Source organism: Solanum pennellii, chromosome 1, assembly GCF_001406875.1.
Source record: "Solanum pennellii chromosome 1, SPENNV200".
Taxonomy (NCBI): domain Eukaryota; kingdom Viridiplantae; phylum Streptophyta; class Magnoliopsida; order Solanales; family Solanaceae; genus Solanum; species Solanum pennellii.
The window spans coordinates 3,451,803-3,463,308 of record NC_028637.1 but is presented as its reverse complement, the minus strand read 5'-3'; the positions used below and the strand labels follow the sequence as shown (position 1 = coordinate 3,463,308).

At 28.1% G+C, this 11,506-nt stretch overlaps 1 protein-coding gene across 1 annotated transcript; it reads right to left on the bottom strand.

Moving 5' to 3' along the window:
- Positions 1–1,309: 1,309 nt before the first annotated feature.
- LOC107003950 (60S ribosomal protein L30-like) lies at positions 1,310–4,373 on the bottom strand. The gene is made up of 5 exons (XM_015202189.2): positions 4,234–4,373; positions 4,037–4,142; positions 2,472–2,573; positions 1,731–1,799; positions 1,310–1,624 (listed from the first exon to the last, which is right to left on the bottom strand). Exons 1-5 carry the CDS (start codon positions 4,252–4,254, stop codon positions 1,584–1,586), a joined length of 339 nt encoding a protein of 112 aa, XP_015057675.1. The 5' UTR covers positions 4,255–4,373; the 3' UTR covers positions 1,310–1,583.
- Positions 4,374–11,506: the final 7,133 nt, after the last annotated feature.

Below are 11,506 nucleotides of genomic sequence, written 5' to 3'. Positions count from 1 at the left end.
GATGAGGTGACTGGAGAGATATTACTTCAGGGTTTTAAAGTTATAGACATCATTACTTTTCTTGTGGCATTAGCTCATTAGAACATAATATTTCTCCGATCATCTCTTCCATATTTCTCCAGAACGCTTGAAGAAGCAACCTATAACCAAGAAGTGTTATACGTCTTATATATTCCAACACCAAGTGGTGATTTACATTAGGGATCTAAGACAATTGCTAGAAAGAAGAAACTATAATCCAATATCAAATTAAGCGAAATTTTAATGAACTATTGAAGCTATCAGTATATCAATCATACTAGTATAAAAGGTCTACACTATTGTGGCATTATGTGGAAGTTCTGATAAAGGTATATTTGTAAAAAGTTGTTATAAAACAACAACTAAACATTGATTCTGAGTGAAATACACCATAAATTCTCGTCAAATTTATTCTCAATAGTTCGGTGATAAAACTAATAATTTGTGTCTAGTTCAGGGATGTTTTTAACGCTTCTCTCTTATTAAAAAAATGAAAATAAGCTCTCTATTTTCGTGGAGTAAGGTAAGACGTGTCTATACACCACTCTATCGAGAACTATTTATGAGATTACACTGGATATGTAAAACTTGTCGCAACAAGTTCATCAAAATTAAAACATAAACTACTGAAAATCTCATTTTTTTTGTGAAATAAAAATCTTGAAACATATGGAACTAAAAAAATTACCTCTTTTTGCCAATTCTCTTGACTCCAAATTCTGAAGAAAATGGGAGAGCCTTGTGAAATATATTATAGAGAACTTAAGAGGTGACAAGTTGATGCATTATTGTGCCAAGTTGATGCATTTGTTATTTGACATTTGTGTTCAATTTTCTGCCAAAGTTTAAGTTGAAATTAGGAGGTGACAAGTAGTATGTAAGTGTCACCTTATCAAACAACAATCCCCAAAATAAGTGTCATATCTTAAAATTCATTATAGCTCGATTTTCTTAAAATAAACAACACATTATATTTTGTAACAAACATGTTTTTTGCTAAAACTTACTCTACTCTCTGTGGACAGTACATGTGAATATATAGAATTTATGAACTCAAACATTAATAGAAACCTACTTTAAAACAAGAGATGTAGATAGCAGTATAGCAATGGAGTTCAACAGAAGCTCACAAAAGCTTACATTATGGTAAAGAGTATTGCAGCAAACGCGGTCGAGCTCGATTGAGTATGGTAGAAAACTCAATTGGATTCCGCTTTTGCTCGAGTTTTTCTAGTTGGATTTGCTCCCCCATCGTCATTCGATGAGAATATTAACTAAGGTTGAATTTCATCATTAATCTGGCAGATAACTAACTTACCAGAAAGTAAATAACATAAGAGTATGGAAATTCAACCAAGAGAAGGGGAGCAGAACAGATTAAAGTCTACAAAGTAGATTGAAAGATAACTCAAGAAAATTGTTAAAATCAGATTCAACATCAAAACTTTCTTCCAACAAGTGATAAATGAAGTTGTCAAACTCATCAATTGTAGCTACTTTTCTTAATAACAATCGGGCAACTTCTGAATAGGATCCAAAACAGCATCAAATCAAATGCCTCTTCACTGGTCAGAAGGCAAGCTTTTTATAATATCAGAATCACCTGTAACAACCGCAAAGATTTAGAAAATCGACGAGACAATAACAACTTTTTTACAATAGCCCAAGGCCAGAAATACAATTAATGAAGAATTCCACCATATGTTTACCTGGGTCAATAATACTGAGGCAACAAACTCTGAAGTATTTACCACAGGCAGTCCCCAAGTCTACGTTGTCTGCAATAATGGAAAACATATAATAAGCACAAGGAACAATAACACAACCGGAAAAATATTGAAAACAATCTACCAACAAGTAAAATGAAACAATTACAAACTTAGCTTCCACTAAGAGGTGTATCACAAAGAGATGTAGTTCTCTTCACGACAAAAAGCATACCCAACTCACTAAAACTTTTGACAGGATAGTCAACAAGATCATAGCATAAGAAGCCATAAGAAGCAAGAGAAACCATGCAGGCATAACAAATATGCATCGGAAGATAAGCCAATCTAGACAACAATCAGGCTGTTAAATATTTAGTTAATAGTTAGCCCACTGACAGATATAATCAGGTTCCCCCCACCCCTCAACTCACAACATATAAACTTAGTTTGCATACCCAGACTATTTATGCTTAGATATCCTTTTCATGGTATCAATCCTAATAAAGAAGGGATTTTCGTGGGATTCCATCCTGATCACTTCTATTTAACCATACACAAATCCAAACAAAAATCTTTCCAAACAATACTGATACAAGAACTCAGACAGAAAAAGAAAGACACCTAAAAGAAAGTAAAGCTCTCCAGTGAAAGCTATATGTTGAAAACAATATCAAGGACACTTTGGGAGCGCAAAGAGAAATATTGGTATCTGAAAGAATGTATTGAATAACAGGGACTCACTTCCGTTGTAGTGGTGAACTCCAACCTTGGCCAACATAGCATAGTACTCTATCTCAGACTTCCTGATAGGAGGACAGTTGTTGGCAATGATGACAAGTTTTGCTGTAATATTCAAAAATATAGAAACACACGTGAGAAAGCAACAATCTCTACTCCCTCTCTAACAGGGAATCCATAATCAGGAAATATACTTCCTTCCCCCTCCTATTTTACATAAACAAATAAGTCATATTGACCTCACAAAAATTGGCAAAGACCATTCACATGGAAAGGGAGTAAATTTCTAAATTGTGATGTAATATTGGCAAGAAAGGGAAGGACATGAATAAGTTGTTAAGACAAGAATCAAATTATATAGCCCAATCAAAGCAAAATGAATAAAGGATCCATAAAACTGACACCAAACACATGGGGTCGATAATAAATTATTAATTCCTAAATAACTTTGCTATAGAAACTAGCAAGCATTGATATAGTTACATATAACAGATTTCTCCTTGATTATTTATGATTTTTCAACTTCAACTTTAACTCCTCAATTTGAACAGTCCAAGTAAGAAATATGTGGTGAGCTTCTTGAGACAGTGGTCATAACATTTTGGCCCCGCTTAATTAGTTTTAATTAAAAATTTAAAACTAAGATCTGATCAGTTGAAAACTCAGAAATCATTTTCAAAAAAAATGATTTATATTATACTCAAAGAAATAATTCACCAAATTATATGATTAATTAGTCATCAATAAGGGTCTATATTATATTGTTGACTCAAATGCTACACAATCCTTTATCTCATCTCGATATTAACCCTTCTACATTAGAGATTAATCTTTTATGTCTACATCCCAAAAACAGAGCACTGATACAAAGCAAATATTATGCTCAAAGAGAAAATAGCCAAATTATTCCATCCAATAGTCATCAATAAGGGTCTCTGGTATATTGTTGACTCAAAATGCTACACATCATATATCTCAACTCAACATTTAACAATTCTTCAGTAGCAATTAGTCTTTCAAGGCTACTTTCCAAACACAGAGCTACATAGCAAATATTCTGCTCAAAGAAAAAAATTACCAAATAATATTATCCAATAGTAAGGGTCTGTGATACATTAAATGCTACACAATCCATATATCAATTCTATATTAACCATTCCCACTAAAGATTGCCTTTTTATAGCTACATTTCCAAACACAGAGCACTAATACATGCAAATATTATGCTCAGAAAGACAAACGCCAAACTATACTATCACCAAATTCTACTATCCAAAAGTCATCAATAAGGGTCTTCTATTAAATTGTAGACTTGAATGCTACACAATCCTATATCTCAATTCAATATTAACCCTTCTCTTCTATATGATTAGTCTTTTTATGGCTACATTCCAAACACAGAGCACTGTTACATACCAAATATAATGCTCAAAGATAAAATCACCAAATTACAGCTATATTTGAAACACAGAGAACTGATACATAGCAAAATAACAAATTCCACATCAAAATTACACCAGATTACTTTACGCCCAAACAAAAGAGCGATTGAGCTCACTAAACAATACCTTTGGAGCTTCTAATTGTTTTGAGAACAGTTTTGTATCCCAATGTATACTTCCCGCTCTTCATAACAAGAGCGAGCCTGTTGTTGATACTCTCATGAGTCTTCTTCTGCAAAATTCACAAAAAAGAAATCCTAATTTAGCATTTTCATGATCCGATTCGTCCACACAAATCGATTGACGAAGAATGAGATACTTACGGTCTTCTTTGCAGCCACCATCGTGGATTCCGGTGAGGAAGAACAACGTCGGAGATGGAGGATTTGAAGAAGCAAATTACGTCGACGGCGGCGAACGAACCCAGAAATGTGTGAAGAGGTTTGTAATATATAAGCTGAGAGTACTCTAGGGTTTGGGTTTGAAGATTTAAAAGCCCAAATTCTTTTAAGCCCAAATTACCAAAGTGGTACCCGGCCCATATTTTATCAACCCACACTTTTGTCGTTATTTTGCGTTAGTCTTTAATTTTTATCTTTTAACGGAAAATAATCTTTTAAGGTAAACATAAAATTTAGAAATAATAAGTAATAGGAAACTTTCATAAACAACACATTATGCATTAAATAGGACTCTACAGTTTACACATTACAGTCTACAGTTATAGTTTGCTTAATTACGAATAATAGCAAAATGTTAGGGGAGGAGAGAGACGAGCGAGATCTGGGAGAGAGAGGAGAGACTGTATTTATTCGCAATTGTTGTAGAAAATATACGAATACAAACTGATTTAGTTCAAAATGAATACATATTAAAAGGAGAGAGGTGAGCGAGATTGAAGGAGGGAGGAGAGAGGCGAGTGGATTGTACTTTGCATTTATTTTGTACTTGTTGTTTTTGGAATACAACGAATACAATTATATGCATTCTTCCTTTGATCGGATACAAATACATTTGAAATAGAGAACGAATGCATATTGCAATCGTATGTTTACAAATACAAGGGATCACCAAATACAATTAATACAAATATATAAAATATAATTTTCGAATACAATTAAAATAAAATACAAAACTCATATATATATATATATATATAATTGAATACAGGGGCTAGGGAGGGAGAGAGTTTGTTATAAAAACAATTATTGTTGTTTTTTTTGTAATATTTTTAAATATATCCGCTTTTTCATAAATAAGTTGAAATTTTTACTTGTTCCAATAAAAGATAAGTGTTTTTTTTTTTAATTTGGCTTTACTTAATATATATAAATTTTATTTTTTATTGCGCATGAATACATACTGAAATTATCAAAAAATTAGGAAAAGTACACAAATAACTTCCTAGATTATGACAGAAATCTCAGAGACATATCTTAACTAAAGTAAGGTTATATTATTCCTGAACTTATTTTTTTGTAATTTTATACGTCTTTTGTCTTGCGTGACACATTCCGTGACTCCACGTGATTGAGGCGCGTGAAAGATATTTGAATGTCACATAAGTAAAAAAGGTGCATAAAATTACAAAAAAAATAAGTTTCGAAAATAATAAAACCTTAATTTAGTTAAAATATGTTTTTGAAATTTTAATTATAATCTAGAAAATACGTGTGCTTTTTCCAAGTAAAAGATAAAAATAATGGATAATATATTATTTTCTCTCGAGTTAGCTGAGGTATGATTAACTTTGCTATTTCAAAATATTGCTTTCAATAATTTAATTTAATATAAAAGTTAGGTTCTCTTTTTTATTTATTATCATAACTGTAAATTTTTACTTTTTTTTTGCAATTTTGATCATATAACTTATATCAATGTTTATCTTTCATCATGGAGGCAATTTTTATAAAGATAATTTACATCAAAATTAAAATATATTATATGACATAAACAAAAATCACTTTTCTTTGATCAAGCATAAATCTTATTTTAAAAAATTGGATATAAAAAAGTTCTAGGAATTTATATTAAAGATCGCACTACACATAAATTTGTCTAAGTTAAAATTAAAGTTTTAGGAATTTATGTGACAGTAAAATTAATGAAGAATTGAATTTTTTTAGAAAAATAGAGCTGCAACATAAAAAGAGAGAATTAAAAAATCTTTCAAGCTTCAAGAGGATGAATTTGGATTTTAATATGATTTTTAAATATTTTAAGTTGTTAATTATTGTAATTTATAGTACTTTTACGTAATATTTAAATAATATATGTTATTTTTCTTGTTTCAATATATGTGGCACAAATAAAATTTCAAGAGTCAATATGTTGTTTAATTATAGTGTGGAACCACACATGCGAAGCAGACATGTTGGTTGCCTCATGTGTGGCTAAGATGGAATAACTAAAATATGAATAAGAAATATATTTACGTAATACGAAATGTCAAAAGTCTCAAATCAATAAATAATCTGAAATTAATTAAAGACTTCTACTAATTAAAACACAATTTTTCAAGCTTAAAATCACGAAAACCAATTGGTAGATGCAGAGCTCTTTAATTATCAAAAATATCACTTCCTCCATCCACTATTAATTGTCATACTTTCAATTTTTAAAGTCATAGAAATTTCGACTAACATTTTACAATATATTTTTCATGCAAAAAATTGCAGTATATCTCGTATAGTTTTTTAATATTTAATTGTTAACTCAATTTAACTTTGAAATTTAATTAAATTAACTTTTGAAAAACACAACATGTCAAATAAAAATGGACGAAGGAAGTAATTAATTTACAGAGAAAAAAAAGAAACTAAAATTAAAACAGAAATAAAAAATGATCCAGGCAAGGTTTGAATCCCAGAACCTTGGGCTTCAAATGTGAAGTCTAAACTAGTAGGCCAAACAGTTGATTATGTAAATAAGCACAGAGTTGAAGTATAGATTTTGATCTTCAGTTGTGTGCTTATTGACACACTTATATATAAGTAGTAAATTTTTCTACTGTAACAAAACTTCAATATAAATCAATATAATTTCTTGTTTCAATTTTTTTTGCCAATCAGAAAAATTAACAAACCAAAAAAAAAAATACCAGTAACTTGTTTTTGAATTTTTTGTTAATTTATTTTTTATTCCGTAAACTTATTTTTCTTAATCATAAAATTAACTTATGTTTTCCTTCTTTTTTATGCAAAGGAATTATCTTCATGATGAAAACAGAGGCGAATTTAGGAAGGGAGAAAGGGTATCACGTGCTTCACCTGAAAAATAGCTAAATCGTATAATGAAATAAAAGCAAATACAAAAGGTCTATATAATAAAAGTGACACCACGTAAAGAATAAAAGTATGCAGCTTTGCTTATTTTTTGTTGAAATTCCTTAGATTAGGTTGCTTGTGTGTTCAATCCTACATAGTCACATTTTTTGTTTTTTTTTTTTCCTTACACCTTTTTTGTTTACTAATTTTTTGGTATTTTGTTTGTATAAAGTATAAATAAAAATTTAGTATAATATTATCGAGGAAATTAATTTGAATACAATTCATAAAAAAAACTCATGAAAAAAATTATAAAATACAGTTTTTAGAATTGTGTTTGTCTTGTCCCCATCTTTCATTAGTAAGCCAAAATTTGAATTGGTGTATCAAAAGAAAAGAAAATTGTACAAATAGAGTTAATTTGGTAACATAACTAATTACTTTCTAAATAGTGTGTATTTCAATTATGAAATATGAATTTTATGTGACATAGTATATAATATATCTCTATTCCTTTTCATTGATTTATTATATCTTCCTAGTTTTAAGAAAAAAATTCTGCAAAATAGTATAAAAATAAAAATAAAATTTTGAAATTGATTTTTTTAAAAAAATTGATGTTTTTTCCTTAAAAAGATCCTTAATTATTTTTTTGAGGCAATATACTCAAGTGTATTCATTGAATGCTAATACAAACATTGAGTTGACATCTAAAAAATAAAAAAATACTAATACTTTCATTAAAAAAATATTGAAGTATTAGAGAATTTCAATGAGCAAGAAAACTGACCCCTTTGTATCAATTTAGAGCAACAAAAGATTCATTAAAAAAATATTGAAGTATTAGAGAATTTAAATGAGCAAGAAAACTGATCCCTTTGTATCAATTTAGAGCAACAAAAGAGTCCGGAACTTAAATAAGCTATAAAATATAAAAGTAATCAAAATAAATTATTATTTTAGTATATAATTAAAATAAGCTTAGTAGAAGAAAAAATTTCACTTTATCTAATTTTCTAAATATTTTTCGTTAGTGTTATAACGTGTATTTTTAATATAAAACGGAACTTTTTCTTACACTTTATAAAGTGTAACTTTTTCTTGCACTTTATAAAATAGAACTTTTGCTTACACTTTATAAAGTGGAAGAAAAATCTTCCACTTTGTAAAAAATTGGAACTTTAAACGGTATGCCTTGTAAAAAATTAATTGGATTTTAGCATGTGTTTGGGATGACAATTATAATAAATGGTATTTCTGTCATGTAAAATTTCGTCATCCCAATAAATTAAAACTTTAACTTTAGGTGTAGAAGACATTTTTTTTTAGATTGAAATGAAAAAAAATAGAAGACTTTATTTGTAGGTGCTATCACTATGTTTAAACGTCATTAAATAAAGATTGAAAGATTTTTCAGAATAAAAAAATAAAAATACATAACGTAACATTTTTTTTGTTTTTTATGATATGTCAAATCATATAATTGTATAGCAACACTAAAAAAGTTTCTTCAAAACGTGAAAAATATTCCTCTTATAAAGTGTAAGATTTTCTTCTACTTTATAAAGTGTAAGAAAAAGTTTCACTTTGTAAAGTGGAAGAAAAAGTTCACTTTACAAAGTGGAAGAAAAAGTTCCGTTGTATGTTAAAATACACGTTATGACACTAACAGAAAATGTTTAGAAATTAGACAAAGTAAACTTTTTCTTCCACTAAGCTTATTTTAGTTACATATTAAAATAGTGACTTATTTTGGTCACTTTTATATTTTTGTGGCTTATTTAGGTTCCGGACTCGCAACAAAACCACTATATCAATTCCATTTTAGAGCAAGAAACTGCATTCTCAATTAAAGTGATACATTTTTCTTTTTACTTTGTCAAAAATAATGTCAAATTTTTATAATTAGAAAGAATTTGACTTAAATTTTTTTCTTTTTCACTTATCAATTTTTTTTATAACCACACAATTATGAAAGAAATTGACTTTAAAATTTTCTTTAGCACTTATTTAATTTTTATAACCATATCAGTTAAAAATGGACAGTGTTCAATTGAAACATTACGAAGATGACTTAATTGATTTTAGTTACTCTTCGGGGCAAAGTGAAAGAACGGGGAGTATCGAAAGATATGATGGACTATCCTCTCCCATCCAGAAAACGGATGTGCATCCACATTAAAAAAAACCAACCTTTTCGCAATAAAAGGTTACAAAAAATAAAGGAACAATAAATTTATAATTGCATTCACATACATGTTTTAAATTGCATTATCATTCTAAAATTGATCTTGTTTTTGAACTTTGCTTTGCCCATTAAATTGGTTACCAATGTCTCTTCATGTTATCTCAACAATCAAAAGAAATTAGGAAACACTCATCCCAAAATTAACTACTAAACAGAAGCTCATAGTTTAAGATTTTCTATTATTGAATATTATGCGTTAAAGTTTCTACCATGAACTACAATAAATATGAAAGGAAAATAGCAAGTAACAATAGTATTTGTATTTAAACTTATGTGAAGGCTATCATCTTTATAAGATCTTTAAGAAAACATATGTGATCCCCTAATTCTTCTCTTCAGGCTCAACACTTGAAACAGACTTGCAGAGTCTTATGGAGACAACTTTATATATGCTTGAACTAGAGTTTTGGAGGTATTTTGGTCCAAACAATTTTGGCCCTTGGGCTTAAAGAACATGAGTACTTGAGCTCAGTTTGTCAACTTGATAGACTGATCCAAATATAATTTGCACTTGATTTAAGTCATATAATTTTAAATTAAATATTAATTTTACTTTATTAACCAATAATTTTACTTATTATGATAAATTTAAGATTAAATATAAATTTATTAATAAAATTTCATTATTTACAAGATTAAAAATAGACCTGAAATAAATGGAATTGAAATAATTGTATCATATAGCCAATTCTAACTAGTTAAGCACATGATTGTGAAATTGAGATATTGGATTCATAGATCCAACTTGAGCTAGTGAACTTTATAATTAGGCATTGTATCTAAGTTAACACAAACTAAAAGCATTTACAAGTAAATTAGCAAGATTCATATTAGACAAATAATTAAGGATCTTTGTAAATGATATTAAATATTATATCTGAGATATGTATCGCCTTTTGAAAATATATTAATTAATAAACATATGTTCTTAATTAATTATTATAAAAAAATAATTTATTTATATTTTTTATTTAGTATATTTTAATTAAATTAACCATAAAAGTTAAAAGCACATCATGAAATGCGTGTTTGACAAAAAGATTAACATTATAAATATAATATCATAAAATTATAAAAACATTTGACAGAAAAGTAATCTATCAAGTCTAACTAAAAAAAAATAGCATGCAACATAAAATATCTGGCCAATACTTCTAAAACAAATGATATTGAAAATATAACATAAATTCTAAATTTAAAACAAAAAATTTAACGTAATACTCTTGTGTCAAATTCCAACATAACATACCTCAATATGATTTAAAAGAAAAGAAAAATATAAGTTCGTAACCTTATTCAACAATAAATTCTACTCTAATTTAAAAATTAAAATACTAACAAAATTATACTGATAAAAAATTCTTTTAGATAATACAAAAAATTGTATGAAATCACATAAAATAATGATTGATAATGAGAAGAAAATGAAATATAAAATATAAATGTATATTTTTAGAAAACAATTAGAATATTAATAATAATAAAAAACAATTTAAAGTAATAAAATAAAGAATAAATTTAAACGAAAAAACAGAAATATAAGGAAGAAATTAAAAATAATCAACTTATAATTACACCATTTAATTATTATCAGTAATTCGCAACCCCTCTATGAATAAAATAGTGTAATTATCTCTTCTAATTACGCTCAATTACCTGTTGATCAAGTAATTAAATAGATGATCAACCAAATATGCCATACAATGTAATTACACTCAATTATATCAAATCAGCTAGCACGCTGATTTTCCAAACACACCTTGAAATTTTTAGACAAAGTAGAAGAATTTTTTTTGGTTCCACATAAATGAATTTACAAGTGTCTTCATAAAAAACTACATGTTTCTCAAATGTCATTCACATTCAAACATGTTTAGATCTTCTAAATACAATATATGTTATTTTTGGTATAAACACCCACACGCGCGTACACCCACATATATCCGCGCACACTCACACACGCGAGGGCGCGCAAACACGCAGACATTACAAATGACTTTCTTTTTCTTAAAAATTTTTTATAACTAAGTAGTGATTTTAAAGACTTTTAAAATTTATCCGAATATTCGAAAATTATTTTTA

Bases quoted from the DNA above. Each gene is read 5' to 3' on its own strand.
- LOC107003950 (XM_015202189.2), bottom strand. From the start codon at position 4,254: ATGGTGGCTGCAAAGAAGACC. The intron at 4,143-4,233 runs GTAAGTATCTCA...TGAATTTTGCAG, and splicing joins TGGTGGCTGCAAAGAAGACC to AAGAAGACTCATGAGAGTAT. The intron at 2,574-4,036 runs GTATTGTTTAGT...TGAATATTACAG, and splicing joins AACAATTAGAAGCTCCAAAG to CAAAACTTGTCATCATTGCC.